At 33.4% G+C, this 19996-nt stretch overlaps 1 protein-coding gene across 8 annotated transcripts in view; it reads left to right on the top strand.

Moving 5' to 3' along the window:
• Cdh18 (cadherin 18) overlaps positions 1–19996 on the top strand; it is an 860101-nt gene that overhangs the window by 814005 nt on the left and 26100 nt on the right. For all 8 annotated transcript variants that reach the window (XM_016000295.3, XM_042261387.2, XM_016000299.3 and 5 more), the window contains one exon: positions 14224–14345. In XM_016000295.3, coding sequence (XP_015855781.1) covers positions 14224–14345 — 122 coding nt within the window. The remainder of the gene's footprint in view (positions 1–14223; positions 14346–19996) is intronic.

Raw genomic sequence — 19996 nt, 5'->3', positions numbered from 1 at the left:
GAGGAAATGGTTGGGTGAGGTGGGGGAGACAAAGGCAGGAGGGGCAGGAGGAAAGAAGAGGGGGAATCTGTGATTGGTATGTAAAATGAATAAAAAATTTCTTAATAATAAAAAAGAATATTTGCAATTATAAAAGAAAAAGTAAGACACATTATTTAGTTGGCTCTTGATTTAGAAGATACCTATTGATTTATAAAACTCATATGGAAATAGGTTTCCAATTTTATTTGATCTAATCTATTTCCCAGTTTTTATTGATTTTTCCAGTTTTGTATCATTTTTATCATGTTTATTGCCTTAGAGTAAATATTCTGTAACAATTTCTATGTTACATGTATGCACAGTAACATGGAGGTGTAATTATAGGCTGGAGCTCAATCATCCTCATTGTCAACTAGAAACACAGATCACTTCCTGCAGTAGTGGGAAATCCTGCTGCTCTGAGATATTTTGTAGCATAGTCCATATTTGCTACCATTATATCTTATTTACTATCTAGCATGTGTCCATAATTGGTAGAACTCTTAATGATTTGGAGATTAACTTATTGACTACTAACTATTAATGCCCATATTTTCACCCTTATTCATTGGCCAGTTATAATATATATTAAGTTTTATTTTTAGCTTATATATTGATGATTTTGAGGTTTTATTGACTGTGTCTAGAAGAAATTAGAACAAGTTTGTACACTTAGAAGAAAAGTTAGATACTTACTCATTTTTATTTGAAGTTTTAATAACTTTACAGTAGTTGATGTCTGCAACTAACAATGGTGTTTGTGTTGTTTTCAGTACTTTATGGTTTTAGTATTAGAGGAATTGCTGATATATGCTTTGAATATACTTTGAATATAGATGGATATTGTGGAATGTATTTCCTTTCATATATCCAAGATACCTATGCACAGAGATGGCTATGTGTTGCTGGAAATATTCTAGATTGTTTTATTAAGTATTATTATGCACTTAAGTTTCAATAAATGTGTGTTTATTTGAAATTTAGCTAAATACTAATTTATATTCAATGTTACTTAAATCTCTTAATATAGCTCATAAAGAAAAATTGCACTCCAAAGTACCTGTTGTATTTAGTGGTTTGAAAATAATCCTATGTAACTTTAAAGTTTAGAAAATTAAAGTTTACAAAAATATTTTCTTTTTTTTTTTTTTTTTTTTTTGGTTTTTTCGAGACAGGGTTTCTCTGTGTAGCTTTGCGCCTTTCCTGGAGCTCACTTGGTAGCCCAGGCTGGCCTCGAACTCACAGAGATCCGCCTGGCTCTGCCTCCCGAGTGCTGGGATTAAAGGCGTGCGCCACCAACGCCCGGCACAAAAATATTTTCTAATATCTGTATGAGTCATGAAGGGATTTAAGAAATTGTGATGTGACAGTTATATGGGTTTCTTTTATTTAATCATATATAATTTTCAATCTGTATTGTAACAAGTCTATATACTTTATATATTACCTATCATTTTCTTGTGAATGAAGTTGTTAAATTACCTTAATAGAACAGTTATACATAATATTTAAGGTTACAGACCCTGTAATAAGACTATTATTACCATGTAAGTTTTACTTCTAGTAACTACAGGCTTTTGGAATTTGGAGAGTTTATTTAACAAAGATTTAATGCATTTTACCATTTGCAAGAAATTATTGTAGTGAGAATCACCAAAAAATGTAATTTAACATAATACATTACACATAGTGAAATCATAAATGTAAGTGCATATTATTACCATAAACTTGATTGATGATCATGCTAAATTAATACTAACCATTACTCCATTACTAGATATATTACAAGAATACTATTGTAATTTGGAAGAAATTATATATATATATATATGAAATTAGAACTGAACTTTTCTTGATCATGATATGTAACCAAAAGTCAAGCTCATATTGGGACACCTAGGAAATAATGTTATAATTAAAGCATGTCATATGTAAAGTGAATTGATTAATATGACTCTTAACCATCTATTTTCTGTAGGACTCAATCCTTGACCTAACTTGCAGGGTGACTACTAGTGTCATAATCAGAAAGCAGGTGGATTTGATTTTCCTTTCCTGCAGTTTCTCTTTGATGGGGTAATTTTGACATGTAATGAAATGGACAGATATTGCTACATTTCAATGAGTTAAAAGTGCACACCCTTTTGAAATCACACCGGCCCTCTATCCCAGGATGTAAAATGGACTTCATAGAAATTCCCTGACGTTTCTCTTTAGCATTGCTCCTTGCTCCTCTCTGCCCAGCTGTCATTTGTTTTACTTCAATCTCCGGCACTTCCAGAACACTCCATAAACAGAAACAAAGTTTATAAGACTTTCTGCATGTTGTTTGTAAACTCTGTATTGCTGTTAAACAGCATAAAATGTTTAGATTTACCCATGTTCCCAATAAGAACATGCGTTTTACTTATTATTTGTTAGCAATATTCCACTATATGGCTTTGTCCATCAAAGAATAAACTATTTTCCTGTTAATTAATATTTGATATGTTAGCAATTGTTGCTCTTATTTCAAAGTTTACATAATATTTGCACCCAAGTTTTAGTTTTCTGGGCATGCATCAGTGATTGAGTTTTTTAATAATAAAATAAATTCATGTGTATCTACATTTATGGGAAGTAAACTAACTTTTATATTTTTTGTTTTTTGGGATTTTTGTTTGTTTGTTTGTTTGTTTTTTGAGACAGGGTTTTTCTGTGTAACTTTGGAGCCTTTCCTGGAACTCTTTAGCCCAGGCTGGCTTGGAACTCACAGAAATCCACCTGCCTCTGCCTCCCAAGTGCTGGGATTAAAGGTGTGTGCAACCACTGCCCAGCATAAACTGACTTTTAAATTTGTTGTTAATATATTACAAAGGTGAAGCTTCTTATTTGTAGATATTATCATTTGAAGATGATAATTCATTTAATTTCATCTATCTGAATAGACATAGAATTTCAGTCTAATTTTGATATGATACTGTGAATACAAAATATTTTAGAAGGTATTTCTATGTCCTCATAGTTGTGTGAGAAAATATTTTGTGAACAAATTTACTTATATTTCTACTTTTATACTATCATCTATCTATCATCTTCTATTTTTCTAGTGTAGATCACATATTAGACACCAGAGTAGCACTTATAACTAAACATTATTGTAGCATGAATCTTAAAGAGTCTTATTAATAAAAACAAATCCGAGGCCAGTTATTGGGGTGAATACTGGAAGGTCAGAGAGACAGAATAAGCCACAGCTATCTCACCTTGCCAATTCCTCAGCTGGTCCTGTTTCCTCACACTGGAAGCCTCTGAGTCCTCATCCAGAATGAATCTCAGCTGAACTGTGTTGCTCCATAGCCTGAAAGCTTAACCAGGCCACATGCTTAACTAGCCAAATGCCTCTAGTTTCTGGTCCTCACGCCTTATATATCTTTCTACTTTCTACCACCACTCCCTGGGATTAAAGGCTGGCTTTCTGGGATTAAAGGCGTGTGTCACCATGCTTGGCTATTTACAATGTGGCCTTGAACTCACAGAGATCCAGAGGGATTTCTATCTCTGGAATGCCAGGATTAAAGGTGTGTGCTATCACCGCCTACCTAGTGGCTTTTCTGTTCTCTGACCCCAGATAAGTTTATTAAGGTCCACAATATTTTGGGGAAAACAATACCACCACACATTATTGTGTCAATTTTACAATTCAGACAAGCTTTTGTTATAGTTGTATTTCATCTTGAGGCTGTTTAATTATGCATTTAACAATTTTTACATTATTCATAATTAACTGATTAATTGGCATTGGAAATACTTGCCAGAGCCTGTGTGGAGGTCAGAAAATCCTTTGTTGGAATCATTGTTCTCCTTCTAGTATTAGGGTTTTGGGGATAGAAGTTAGGTTCTTACTCTTGACAGCCTGATCCTTTAACAGCTGAACTATTTCTCTGACCATAATTGGATTTTAAAGTATTATATATTTAACATAAATGACTTTCATTTTATGATGAGGCATTCCTTTCTGATCGCTGTTCATTATTTGTTCCCTCAGGTTGTTTATATATCCTTTTAACAACTATTCACACACATACAGATTCACACACAGCACACACACATACATACACACACACACCTCTCTATCTTGTCATCTATCTACATGTATATAGACAAACACATATTTATGTCTGTGCATATTGTGTGCATATATACATGCAATATAAATATTGTCTGTATGAATATATATGCATACATACCATATATGTGTATATAGATGTGTGTGTGTTTCAAACTAGGCCTAAAGGTACTCTAGAATTTTTTAGTTATCCATAATTCAGACAAAATAATTGGGTACAGTGATGGAAGTTTAGGTCTATGGACATAAACTTTGTACATAGTATCATGATCTTATCAATATTTATCATGATTCTAATTACTAATTAATTTACAATAACAATAATTGTAACAACCACCACTGAATTATGTAATAGAATATTTGAAGTTGTCTGACTGGCAATTCTTTTCTTCATTTCCATTATCCAGACTCAGGTAACTAGTATACTTGTTGCTTCTATGACAACAACTTATTTTGACAAAAATATGAGGTCCACACATTTCCCCAGTTTAGACTGTTTTTTCAATTCTTACTATGCTATTTTTTTTTCTATTTAAATTAAAATGATGAATATATGCACACCTGAAGAAGAACAGATGAACCAAATTTTACAGTGGTTTAGTTCAAAACTTTTTTTTTTTAACCAAGATATGATAAAAGGCACACAATAGCAGAATCTCTAATTGGATTTTGATCTTGCTGTGTTAATTAGCAGCCAGGTTGAGCCCCCAGCAGACATAGTGATTTGTCTGTCCTCAAGTGTTCTGGGAGGTGATACTGTGTAGAGAAAGTGAGTTAAATGGGTTTCGCCATAGGTTATGCTCTTGAGAAATGACTTAACTTTGGGAAGGCCTTTCTGTTCTATCAGAGGATCTAGTTTCAATTCCCAACACCTAATTTGTCAACAAGCAACCACCTCTAGCAAGAGCCCAATGAGATCTGACATGCTCTTCTGCCTACTGAAGATACTCCACTCATGGAGCATGTGCTCACACATATACATACAAATACGGACTTATTTATAAAGATAAACAACAACAACAACAACAAATGTAGAATGACTAAATTTAGTTATCATGGGTTCTTTTGGAAGTAACTCCTTTAAGTTTCAGCAACCAGCCCCTTTGCTGGGTTATAATCCGCTTCATCTAAGTTCCAGGGAGCCCAGGGCTGAGTCCTTGTGTCTTTTTGTGTCAAGAATCACAAATTTCTTTCAGATCATCTACTTTCTGATGTTATCATTTGACCGTTTGCTTAGTTCCAAGATAACTTATGATACATATAAGACATGAGAAAGCCACCAGCTGCCTTTTCCAACTGAAAAGGAAAAGGTTGTTTTCTGGAGTTCTGCTTCTCAACCAGATAATGTATTGGAATTAGGCAACTGATTTAAATAGTACACAACAGTTAGCTGCATGTACACATTGGAGTCAAGGTTTGTAGATTTCCTTACTGTAAGCTTCAAGTTTTCTTAAGACGGATGATGTAACTGGATTTATTTTAGGTGATACAAGTCCGAAAAGGATGAGGCAATTGTAAAATCTCAAGGAATTTCAAAGAAGAAGCATTGCTATTTTTGAAATATTTAAAATAATTTCAACCTATTTCTCCACATAAGTCGAATTTCAGCTTCCTGGATGTCTCAATGTGTGGCCTTTACATAAGCTTCCTGGCATTAGTTCTAAACAATGTAAAGACATCCTAAAATACAAACGTTGTCATTTCTCAGAGAAATTGGGTGTTGGTGAATAATCATTCTTACAAATACTGCAAATACATAATTTGTAAATATTTTAAAAGATAATATCACTGTTTCCTATAATTTCAATTTCCCCAAAATTAACCAAATGACTATTATCTGTTATTGATGATGTTATAAGAACATTTTATTGTATTTATATTATTTCATCAGAAAATAAAAATAGTACAAAGGTCGGACCTCTCCTGCTAATGATGCGCTTGGGTTTCTCTTCAGAAATTAATACTCCTGCAGCCTGTTGGTCAAGTTCTAGGCAGCACAGAAGCATCACTGTAAATGCAAGTTCAAAGGAGAACATAAGAGTGGATCATGTAATGAATTTTTACATTCTATGAAGATGAAAGCTAAAAAAGTGTGCACAGTTATTATGAGTAAGGACACTAAGATGGGAAATAAATGGTAAAATTCAGAAATATTAGAAACATCAGAGGACAAATTTCAGCTAGGTTTTCTTAATCTAACTGAGTTGACCTGTTATGTCATCTTTGAACCGCCAAAGGACAGATTCTAATTTATTTTATAATCAATGTGAACAGTTAGATTCTCTAATTTCAAATAAGAGTGAATTATTTTGACTCTGGAGTTATGCTTTACAGAACAAAGACATTGTTCATTTCTCCAAGATCAAAGGCACAGCTTAAATGTGAAGCCTCTGACTTATGTTACTGTCTAGCAATAAGACAGAAGCCCTACTGGGAATTGTTGGATTTGTGTGTAAATTGCACAAAAGCATGTCCTGAAGAAAATGGATTCCCCCTTAAGTATTTCCTTTCATTCTGGGGCTTGGAGGAATGACTATGAAATAAATAAACTTACAGTATGCTCACAGAAAAAAATAGAATGGGTACATGAGTTGTATTTTGGATGGTTTAATCTTAAATTCCCTCTTTCTGTATTTTTAAAGAGCATATTATTTGTAAAATATTATCTTTCATTGTTTGAAATTTGATACATGTGAATTTAGTTTAATTTTCAGTCATATACAATTTATTCACTGATTTATTGTAGACCATTGTATTTACGTGTTGAAATTTCAATCAGATATAAAATATCATATTAATTATCTGTAATAATACATTATTTAAAATAATATTTGATTTCTTGATGTTAAAACAAGATCAAATAAAATGAGAGAGGAAAGAAAGAGGGACTCTTTGCCACGTGGGCCTCTCATAAATACTGAGGTAGTTTTATTAATAAAACAATTTTAAGGTAAATACAGGCTTGCCTCAGCAAATAAAACTGCTCTCCACAAGGCCTGACACCTGAGTCAAAATTCCACAGACCAAGATGGGAGGAAAGAACTATTGACACACTGAAGCTGTCCATTGACTTCCTGCAGTACAGCATAGTATGCATCGGAATGCATCCTCTCTCTCTCTCTCTCTCTCTCTCTCTCTCTCTCTCTCTCTCTCTCTCTCTCTCTCTCTCTCTCTCTCTCTGTGTGTGTGTGTGTCTCTGTGTGTGTTTGTCTGGACATACCTGTGTGCCTTGATCTCTGTCTCTGTTTCTCTCTGTGTCTGTCTGTCTGTCTCTCTTTCTCTCTCACACACACACATACACACACTGAGTAAATACAAAAGATTTTTAATGGATAATTAAAGGGAATATTAGAAAGCATTATTAAATAAACAGAAAATAACTACTGTAGTTCCTCTTATTGGTCAAAATTAACCACAGGGACATGTAGAGAGAGAGAAAAAGTTCCTGCTTGCCAACATCTGCTAAGAAAAAGAAAAGGCATTTCACAGAAACGAATGTTAAAAAAAAGAAAAAAAAAAACAAGCAAAAAATCCACATAGACATTTGTCCAGATATGATTCTGAAGCAAAGAGGGAGCATGAAAAGAAAAGCTAAGCACCAACGCAAGGAGTAAAACAGTGCGATTCTTGTAAACTTTTTATTTTTTTTATTTTTGAGACAGGGCTTCTCTGGGTAACAGTCCTGGCTGTCCTGGACTCACTTTGCAGAGCAGGCTGGCCTTGAACTCACAGAGAACTGCCTGCGTATGTGAGTTCATGCTACACTGATGGTCTGTAAGGCATAGATCATTTGCATATTACATGTACATATTGTAAGAAGGACTAGAGAATTGGTAACATCACATACTTTTTTGTTCTTTTGTGATTTTTGTATTGACGGGATTAACCTTTCCATTCTACTTTCTCCCATGGTCACCATTACAATATTTGCATGATGCCTTAATTGCAACTTATAAGAAACAGGCCATTAAATAATGCACCAATTAAGACCTAAATATAGCAGATGTGTAAGTTTACAGGCATTGTAAAGTACTTGGAGTCGTATTTAAGTATCTCTGGTAATAATGCACTTTATTTAAAATATTATAAGAAGGACACACAATCTTATTTCTAGAAATAAGACATAAAAAGAAAAGATGCAAGAAAAAATACTACATTAGCAGTTTAAAAACATCTCTAAATTATATTTTTGGTTGTGAGCCTAGCCTTTAATGGCCGGGTGGTGGTGGCGCATGCCTTTAATCCCAGCACTCGGGAGGCAGAGGCAGGCAGATCTCTGTGAGTTCGAGGCCAGCCTGATCTCCAAAGCAAGTTCCAGGAAAGGCACAAAGCTACCCAGGGAAACCCTGTCTCAAAAAACAACAACAAAAAAAAAATCTCTAAATTAGACTTACAAACATTTTGTAGCATATGCAAACACATTTTCAGCTAAGATGTTTGACAATCGGGATGAAGTTAGCTCAGGACCAATGTAAATAATGAAAAAAGAATCAGAGGAAGGGCCCAGTTCACAAACACAGAGTTAATAAAAATTATGTTTAGTCAAAATAACATGGAATTAAGGTACAGTTTTATATATCATCCTACTCTTAATAAACTGATTTCAATTTGAACTTGGAATTAAATTAAACTTTTCCCATCATTCTTGGTTCTCTTTTGAATTATTCTTATTCAGTGTCTCACACGATATTTCCTTGACTAAACATGTAGACAGTGTGCTCACACACTTTCTCAATGTGCTTAGCTTAAGCATACAGCTTATTCTGACTCAATATGAGAGTTAGTATTCATAAAGAAGAATTACTTGTCTGATCCTCAATGATTCTATTTTAGTGATTATAATGTGGCCTAATTATTTAGCATTAGGACTGTAAGTGGGGGGAGTACCTCAAGTAGTCAGTGTCATTTCTCAATCTTGAGTGGTTGAGTTTCAAATGGAATGGATTCAAGTACATTCCAGTTGCCAAACAACAACAACAACAAAATAAACTAGACAGGCAGGCACGGAGGCACAGGGTATTATAGTTAAGAATTGCTCTCTCTTTTCTCTAAGTTATTACTGGAGATGTCATCTATGAAGAATCCTTTCATAGGAAGCTCCTTTTCTGTTTTCAATGCAGTTGCTTCAACCCTGCCTGCTAAACATAGAGAGAGAAGCTACCAGGATGTACTAAGGCTGTGTTACCATGATGTTCTTAATGGTTTCTGGGATGCTCTCATTTGCTCAGAATGTGAGCTATAAAAACATGAAAAATCATAGATAATTTTAGGATAGAAAATATATGCAAATATGTGGCAATGCAAGACCAGAAATAAGGATACCAACAAATGTTAATAATCCTGGCTTTGCCAAAGTACTTTGTACAAACTAGATCATTCCAATTATTATAACATAAAAATTCAAAACAAAAAAAAAATAAATTTAGAATATGAAATAAAACACTAAAGCATAGATTCATATGCCAAATACGTTTCAAACAAAGACCATACTGCATTAATGTACTTTGACAGTCAGAATTTAGTATATAAAATGTGCATGGCACATAACTGTAATGATCTTGGAAGGCAGAGGAAGAAACTTCGAATACTTTGTCAAACTAGCTTCCATGGTAAGTATCAACGTAGCCTTGCTACAGGACATCTTGACTCTGCTGCTACTCCCGCAAAAACACACACACACAATAAATACATACAAACTTAAGTCAGAATTTAGATAGTATAGTCAAATATGTATTTATTTTATTTGTATGATATAACATACTTAGAATAATTTACATATATCCCACTATCCTTTAGTATGTATGGAGGATAAAATAATGGTTTTTGGTAATTGCATGAATAAATTGTAGGAAACTATTATATATATAATAATGTTTATAGTTATTATATATAATAATATATATAATAGTATAATGTTTTATATTAGTTTAATAAATTTAGCGTGTTCTGTAATATTTTCAAAGAAGACACTCATAAGGTACTGATAAATAGATTTTAAATAAATACCTTTATTTAAGAATTCGTGTTGACAGACTCAGCCAGATGACTCAGCCATTGAAGTTGCCTGCTGTGAAGCCGGACCACTTGAACTTCATCCTCAGCCCCAGATGGTGGAAGGAGAGAACTGACTCCTCTAAGTTGTAGTCTGACCTCCTCACAAACCCTATTGCACATGAGCCCCACACACATGCAAACAAGCATACACACACAGACACATAAACGAACATATATATCTACATACAAACAAATAATGTGACTTTAAGTTTATCTCAACTATTAACTAGTGTTACTTCTAAGATTATGGTAAACAAAACAGGCTTTACACTGTTTTTAGTTTTGTATTATTTGGGCTTTCCTATATTACATAATTTTATTATATACAGATACACTCTTTGTCAATCTAGTCTGCATAGAATGATAACTTATTTTTACGAACTTTCATTTCTTTACAGATATTTTTAAAGATAATTTTTCATGCTTTATTTTTAATTTTTCAATCTATCTTTTTATTGTGTTGCATTTTGTTCATCTCCATGTATTACATTTTTTGTTTTATAATTAATTTAATTTTACATATCAGCCATGGATTCCCCTGTCCTACCTCATCCCACCCCCCAGCCTTTCCCCCTAATCGTCACCCCATTCCCAACTCTGCCAAGGCAAGTTCTCCCCTGGGGATTCAGATGTGCCTGGTAGATTCAGTTGAGGCAGGTCCAGTCCCCTCTTCCCTACACCAAGGCAGAACAAAATGTCTCAGCTTAGGTCCTAGGTTCCAGAAAGCCAGCTCATGCACTAAGGACACCTTTTTATTATTTATTCTAGAGAAAAATACATTGTCGATTTCCTGTGGTGGAAATGCCTCTCCCATACTGGGATTTTGACAAACTATTCTTTTGTCATACATGGGAGGAACTGAGAACATGTTATAATCCCTGACTTCAAGCTTGCCACTCTTACATTCATGACTATTATATCTTGGCTTTTGGAAATTTTCATCTTAGTTATATGTTTATGTTAATACCCTTTCAAAATTTATTTGTACTTAGGGATATACATTTATCTCCCTCAAAATACATTTTAAGGTTCAGTGTGAAACTGGTCAATGTTAACATAATTATTAATTTAACACTGTAATGCATATCAGCATTAACACGTTTATTTCTCTGTTATGAGGACCCTGAGTAGAATGAAAATCTTGCCTTGATGAAATGGTCCCCCTCAGTTGATCTTCCTTACCTTCATTATTTTGGAGATTTTTTGCAGGGTCCTCAGTCACCCTATATTTACTTCCGTTTCTCTTTGGCTGTCTCCCTGACCATGCCACAGTACCTAGTTTTAATATGATAAAGAAGCTTTGATGAATCATACACCTAGTCTCTTTTACTGTGTATTTCCTCTGAAAGTCCAAGTAACCTTTGTGTTTATGAAACTTAGAATCAAATTTCAGATTTGATGAGAAGTTTGCAGAGGTTGTATTTAATTATATTGAATCCACACATCGATCTGCAAAGAACAGTCTTGCTTATGTTATTCTGTCTCCTTAACCACAGACAGAATAGAGATCTTAATTGTGTTAGCTCTTCTGTAATAAAATTCAATAAAACCTCCTGGATATAGATTGCCCGCATACTTTATTAGATTTATCCTTTAGTTCCTTTATCTTTGGTTAATTAGGCTTGTTAGTTTTCATAATTAAGAACATTTTATGCTGAATATTTGTTAGTTTTGTCATTAGAATGCATGGGGGTTGTGCTTTATTTCTCATTTTCCATTTCTATGTTCAGTGGTTATATGTGTTCTTTAATTAGTTTGCTATATTGATAACTTCTATTTATTTACAATTGTTATCTTTGTTCTGGTTACTATTTTATCAACTTGAAACAAGCTGCAATTATCTCAGAAGAGATACCTCAACCAAGAAAAATTCTTCCAACAAATTGATGTGGAGGCAAATCTGTACAACTTTTTTTTTTTTTAAATTGATTGATTTAGAAGGCACCAGCCAACTCTGACAGTGCCACCTCTGGGCAGGTGTTCCTGGTTGTATATGAAAGCAGGTTGAGCACACATGGGGAGTAGGCCAGAAAGCAGCAATCCTCCACGGCCTCTGCTTCAGTCCCTGCTTTTCTTCATTGCCCTGAATCCCTTTGATGTTGAACTGTGATGTGGAAGTGTAAGCCAAATAAACTCCCTCTTCCACAAGGTGTTTCTGGTCATATGTTTATTACAGCAATAGAAAACTAACTAAGACACTCTCTCTTCCCTCTTGACTTCTCTGTCTACACAGCTGTCAAGTATGTATATGTGTGCATGTATGTATATATGTATGTTTACCCATGTGTGTACATATATATGTGTATGTATGTATTATGTATGTATGTTTGTATGTGTGAGTATATATTTATATACACCACAGCAGAGTTCTCTTCAGTAAGTTAGAGGAGTGGTTTAACTATTATTTTATTTAGTCTATAGATATGTAATGTCTGTCATTAGGAAGATTGTGTTGTATTAGTATCAAAGTATTTTAAATGATAAAACATAAGATGAAACACTTTTTGTTTTGTTTTGCTTTGTTTGATTTGGTTTGGTTTATCAAGACAGGGTTTCTCTTTATAGCCTTGGCTATCCTAGAACTCACTGTGTAGACCAGGTTGGCCTCAGACTCACAGAGATCTACCTGCCTCTGCCTCCCAAGTGCAGGGATTAAAGGTGTCCACCATTATGCCTGGAACACATTTCTCATGGACAATATTTTCTAGAGCAAATTACACATGTGTGAATTTACTTATTTTATTAACTATCAATGATAACACTAAATATTTTCTCTTTTTAAAAATTTCCCTAAAATATATTTGGTTTATAATGTAGTTTTATATAAATTATTCATTTCCTTTTTGATATACCCCACCCTTATCTTGTGAGCTGCATGTAGCCATAGATACTTATAAGTACAACCGAAAACACCATTGTAAATTTACTGAATACTTAATATACACTTTTTGCAATTACTTTTGCAGCATGGCATTGATTTTCTTGAACACGGACTTTGTAGATGAAATAATCATGTATCAATGTGAAAAGTTTGAACACTGGACTTTGAGATTCACCTTTTTAATTTTTTGTTATAATTACTAGTGTCTTCTTCATAAGCATTTAAATTGTTCTTTTGTAGAATATGTTAATTTTTCCTTTTCATGGGTGTATTAACCGATTTCCAAAGTTTATACTCTCTTGCCAGTCAGCATTTAATGTATGGTTTTCTTGTTACCCATCTCATAAGGACATAGCAACAATTAGAAAGAAAATGAAAAATAAAGATAGATCGAAACCAACACAGCTAAAGACAGTGGGCAGTTCAGTTTTTCTGCAAGGATTTCTAAATTTTTAGCTTTGAAACACAGTAGGAAAAAAAATATTTTTTCCCTTATCCTGAATCCTAGAGTTAATAAATTTTCTGGAAAATGCAAAGACTAAGTTTAAGACATATTTTATAATATAGAATATAATATTTTCAAATATGTTTGTTATGTCTCAATTTCTTGTTAATTTTTTATTAAAATTGAAAATTCTTATTACAAACTACACAGAGTTCCCTATAAGAATGTGAGCATATGTGTTATAAAAACCTCAACTACTGCTTTCTCTGAGTTTACTCACAATTTAGACCTTGAATGTTCTACACACTGTATGTTTTTTGTTTTGCTTTGCTTTTTAGTTGCTTCTGTGCTCTTTTTGGGGTACTGCTAAAACCAATTGTCATCTCTTAGGCTCTGACAGCTTGCCATGAGTTCTGACAACTTTCTCCCACTCCAGCTCCTGAATAATATGTAATTTCCTTGATAGGAAAAAAACAAAACAAAACAAAAACCCATCATTTTAGTATTCATGTCAAGCCGTGGTGTTCATTTTTCATTCTTTTCTGTAAGCTAATGAGTTCTAGCAGAGACAGGCTTCATATAGTTGTCTTTTGCCAAAAGTCCCACTAAAGCATACCGAGCTAGAGGCAAGCCACAGCATTAAGGAGATTTGCTGTAAGCCAAGCCTCTACAGTGTGCATTGAAATACTAAATACATCCCTGTGTGTTTTGCAGACAATCCTGATTTACTGAGCCATGTCTCCGTGGGCATTAGAGTTCTGGATGTCAATGACAATCCACCTGAACTTGCCAGGGAATATGATATTGTTGTCTGTGAGAATTCTAAGCCTGGTCAGGTAAGTTAATTCTTTTCTTCCTACCACCTGAATAGAAGAAGAATAAGCAGCTTTATTTCTATTATTCCTAGGTATTATCCCCCAAATCCCTCAGTGTCATTTTTATGCTCAGTGACGATAGTTTTATAAGGTTTTAAGTACAAATAAATTTTTGAGCATTGTAGGAAATGAATTTTATACTGCATTACAATGTAATTCAGAACATGAACTCATTTAGGTATGATCCATCCATCATGTCAATTAAATTGCATTGAGTAGTCTATGTACAGCCCTGCATTCAATGAGGAGCAGTGTTCTCTCATGGTCTGATGAAGCCTAGCGACTGTGTCTAGGGAGGAGAGTCTGGAACAATTCACTTTTAGAACAAAACACATGATGGTGAAATGTTGGTTATGAAAGGTGTGTGTGTGTGTGTGTGTGTGTGTGTGTGTGTGTGTGTGTGTGTGTGTAAACATTTGAGTTTGTATATACTATGAAGAGCCCCTATGCATTATGGTATGGGGAAAGTAAAGAACAATAGACAGGGAAGGAGACTCGATGCACTGTGCCACCCATTAGAAGAGGAATGTGCATTAATATTATGTTCTGTATGACAAAATACATAAAACCCACGGTCAAAATAAAACTGCTTGTATTATTGCACTTGCTGTGACTCACCCTCACTAATGCATGGCTACCCTGGGTCTACCCTAAGGCTCTCACAAGACTCTCATCACAGTGGCATTCTTGTTTTCAGTCAATTCTTGGGATTCTATAGATTATCTCCAAATTGTTTGCAGGTTCACTTTCACATTAGCAATCCATCAAAGAGTTCTAGGTGTTTTCTTAACCACTAATGAGCCCCACAGTTGGGAGACAGCATACCTAGTTTCTTGCCACATGGATTTCCTCTACAAAGCCAGTTGCTTACTTTGTCTGCTGCATAAAGTGAGTTCCTCTTGCACATAGCAAAACAGCTGTTTTCCACACTGTAATCATCTGAGTGGTAAATCAGTTCTATTGGCAGATTGGTTGGCACTTAAGGAAAAGGGATTAGAGAAGGATGTGCATTCTTACAGTCCACCTTAAAAATTGTCAGCTACAGGTAAGTCCAGTAAGGGAGAAAGTATCAAAGTCCTGCATTAAACAACTTTGAGCCTATGTGGGTTCATTAGAAGCAGTACACCCTCAAAATTACTTAAAAATTTATGAATCTCATGATGAAATAGTATTTATTTTTATATAGATATATAAAAATAATCAATAGAAGCGTCTTAGCATGTAAACTGGTTACTCATTTTAATACTGACAGATCGATATATATGTATATGTTTAGTCTAAACTGGGTGATTTTTAGAAACGCAGGAGTATAGAGGAGCCAGAAAACATATTATTGTTTGCTGGAGGTTAAAGGACAGGGAATAAGGATGGAGATGTGACACCCCCCCAAAAAATATGATAGTATGATGTAATATTATTAAGATGATATGGGTGTTCCTGGTCATGTCCTCATCAATTTCAAAACATACATGGTGACACCATTGCATAATATCTCATTTCTACGGGAAATAGAAAAGATTGCATGAAATATTTATGTGTAATTTTATACAACTACCTATCCTTCTCCTGATATTAAGTATGAAATTTAAAATAAACACATAATACAAAGAAAGCAAGAATAATACTATGAGCTGATGCTTCATGAGAAAAGATAAAAACAAAAATAAAAACTAACTTAAAATTGACAACATCATGGAGACAGCCATTAATTATAGTTTCCTTACATGTTCCTCAGTAATAAATCCAAGAAAAACCCATAAATGAAAATAGTTCTTACTACAAGAACAAAGCACAAACTTCATAGAAATAAGATAAAAAAATAATCATATTACTCTAAAAAATGAGGTAATCCATGTACATATAAACAGAACTAGGCTATTAGTGGTAGGATAATGTTGAGTCTTTCCTTGTTTCAGTATGTACAGAGTGCTGTGACCTAAAGAAATTCCAATAGAAATAAGTTAATAATTTGTTACATAACAGATACTATTATCATATCTTAAAAGAAAGATGGAAAAATTCTAGAAAATTTTCAATACATACATATGTATATAGATATACACATGTATATGCAATCAGAAAAATAATCTTTATCAAATCAAATGATCTACAGAGGCAGATTTCATTATCATGATAAAGTTTGTACACAAAGTAGCATTCAGTGTTGCATTTAGATATACATTGTTTTAAAATGAAGAAGAAATAGATGCAAAACCATAAACAGATAGCAGCTGGGTAGTCTGAGGATTCATCTCAGTAATAGATATTATATTCACATACCATTTTGACAATGATATTGCAAACTAGATATCATGATTGTCAAGCTTTATGTAATGGGATATATGCTACTCTCATATCCTTTTGATACATATTTTCAACTTTTTACAAAATGTATATCAAATTTTTAATATTAGCTAGACTACAAAGTTTTAAATATTAGAAAAATATATTTCTCGGCATTCTACTCATGCTATATTATATGTTGAAAGTTAAAAATATTACCCAAATATTATCCTCTGAAATATATAGCTAAATGTTCTAACTTTTATAAGAATAAAATAGAAAATTATTAAGAATATTTAATAAGGATGATGGTGCACATATACCATATCAAATAAAAATCAAAGAAATTATTCCATAGTTATTGGCAAAATTTTAATTCAAATTCATACTATGGAAAGAAAATAAAACAATGCAAAGTAAATGAAGCATTTATTCTTGATACTACAATAGCTTAAGCTATGTGACATAGAATCAGATTATTTATGAACACTAATAAATGAAATGGAGCTAGACCATCTCTCTCAAAAAAAATATTAAAGAGCTCATAGAAATAGAAGATCATGGCAAGAAAACTACAAGAAAGAAAGTAAACTACAGTATCACAAATAGTATAAGAGAACTAATTAATAGTCTCTGTGTGAATGGAATGCTAGTAAAAAAATTAACATTATATAAGACTTTAAAATTTAGAATTGATGCATTTACTTCTTTTTTTAAAAATTTTAGATAGTTTAGAAATACTGCCTACTTTTTTTAACTAAATGGATTGTATATAAAAAGGATATCTCCACAATACTGTTATCAAAGAGAATGACAGCAAAGACTAGAAAAAATATTACAGCAGTTACTCATCTTACAATAACATTAGTAGACAGCTTTTGGTATTAATGTTCATTGTTCTACATAGAGCTGATCTCCATTCTGAAAACAGATTAAGGTGTCACAAATGGTGTATTGATAAACCAAATAAAGGAAAAACAATATACTAAAATGGAAAAAAAATAATCAGGTCAGGTAGGTAAATACAAAGAATTTAATAAAGCTCATTTAATAAAAGTCATTTTTTTTTCTGAGTGAAAGCCCAAATTTTACTTGTATATAGAAAATTTAAACAACTTTATACATTTGGGAAGCACAGCACCAATACAAGGCTTTACTTATGGTTCATTATGATATAATTAGAACAGCAAGACTAAAAATTATAATATTTAGTATCACATGAAAAATTAAGACACCCAGAAATAAATGGATCTTTATTATCATCTATTATTCCTTACAAATTTCAATCTCTAAAGCTTAGATCTGTATCCCAATGAAAATTTTATTTTGTTTATCTGAATTTACTCAGTTATAAAAAAGAATATACTAAAAGTTTCAATTTCTTTATATTGAGGCATACATGAACATACCAAAATTTTAAGACCTTTATAATTGAATGTTTATATTATATATAATTAACTATGTATTTATATCTGATTTACCTATATTTATATAAGCATTTATATATTACATTATTATACTATTATAGTTATTTTTTTTTTTTTACTTTTGAAACAGGGTCTCACTGTGTAGCAGTGTGTGTGACCTGAAGCCTGCTGTATAGACCACACAGGCCTGGAACTCAGAGAGATCCTCCTGTCACTACCTCCAAAGGCTGGCAGGAGAAAAAAGGCCATGTGCCACTACAGTGAGCACCTATGAAAATTTATATATTTTAATTATATATATAAATACCTTCTGAGGTTGTGAAACCATTTCAATGTTCAGAAATATCGTATGTTCCCTTTTGGTAGTATAGCACATACATGCTAGCTCATGGCCAAACACTTGAAGTAGGAAGAAATGATGCTCAGAAATAATCAGTGTGTCAGTTCATGTGGTTCATATGTGAACTGATTTTGGCTGGATTTCAGACCCAGACTTTCTTGGCTGCTCCCTACTGGTGCATGTGGCAGTTCACTTCGTCAGTACCTTTGAGACATCTCTCCTCTCACCACACTGCTAGCCTGCTGGATTTTGATCATCATGGTGTTCTCTTGCATTTTATTTTTTTAAGCTTCTTGACATGATTTCATAAGGTCATGTGTATATGAGTATGAAATATGGTTTAGTCATCCCCCACATGCTGCTACCAACCCACTTCTTGCCCTTGTTTCCATTAGTTCCCATGGGAACCCTAGGTAGCTTCTAGTTGATTGGTAACGCTATGTATTTACTTCTCTATACCAATTAAGAACCAAGAGCTCACATGGAGCTGAGGGATGGAGTGATATGATCAAAATAAAGTTCTCAAGGAACTAATCAAACTACCCTAAAAGAAATGTTTAGTAATCTAGTACTCAAAATGAGAAGACACATGTAATATCTGTCCTTTGAATCAGACTTAATCATCGTTTTCCTGGGAAAAACAGTGGATTTTTTTTTTTTTGATGTTTGGCATGTTTCCAACTCTGGTATCAAAGTGAACTTAACTTTCAGATTAAAAAAAGTATCTTTAAGTATAATTTTCACAATATTTAAGCGAGTCATCACTAATACTTTTGAACTCTGTGATTTGCCCCTAACAGATAAACCTTTCTGGACATTTCAGTTTTTTCATGTTGCATTCTGGATGGAATGATAGCATTTTCGACAGCATTTAATGAATGTTGTCCCAGAATTGAAATATGATAGTATTTAAACTTTGAGTTCTGTAACAATTTTGCTGGAGTCTATTTATGTTTTCCTTGTAGGGGAATAACACAGAGTCTGCAACAGTTGTTTATAAGGTTGATGATCCTCTTGTTAGGGTGTTGAGCACCAAAATGTATTGGGATGTTGCTATGGTAGAAACATTCACTTTGTAAAGTTCTAAACTTGCACAATATCAAGATCAGGTCAAATTAAACACCAATATAAATAGCAACAATGCAGTACTACACATTTAACCACATCAAACAGAAAGTCAGGGATGCATAAAATTTGTAGTCAATTCCCAAACCACAGTGAATCCAAAAGCATGTATATGCCTAAACTGGAAACTTCTTTTGTTAATATCAAATATGCTGTGGCCTTTTTACTTTATATTAGAGAATAAGCTCAGGGTTAGTTAACATTAAAAGTCATTTCTTGACTAAGAATATAGGTCTGTTGGGCAAGTGCTTGTCTAGCACCAAGAAGCTTTGAGTTCTATTGCTAGCTCAGGAATTAATTAGGTGTGATGTCCCATGCATGTAATCCCAGCGTGAAGGAGGTGGAGGCAGGAGGATCTGAAGTCCCCATTCCTCCATCCTACATAAAAATATAAAAGCCCAGGATAGCCTAACCTATATCAGAACATACATGAAAAT

Source organism: Peromyscus maniculatus, chromosome 15 (assembly GCF_049852395.1).
Source record: "Peromyscus maniculatus bairdii isolate BWxNUB_F1_BW_parent chromosome 15, HU_Pman_BW_mat_3.1, whole genome shotgun sequence".
Lineage (NCBI taxonomy): Eukaryota > Metazoa > Chordata > Mammalia > Rodentia > Cricetidae > Peromyscus > Peromyscus maniculatus.
This window is presented reverse-complemented; position numbering and strand designations above follow the sequence as displayed.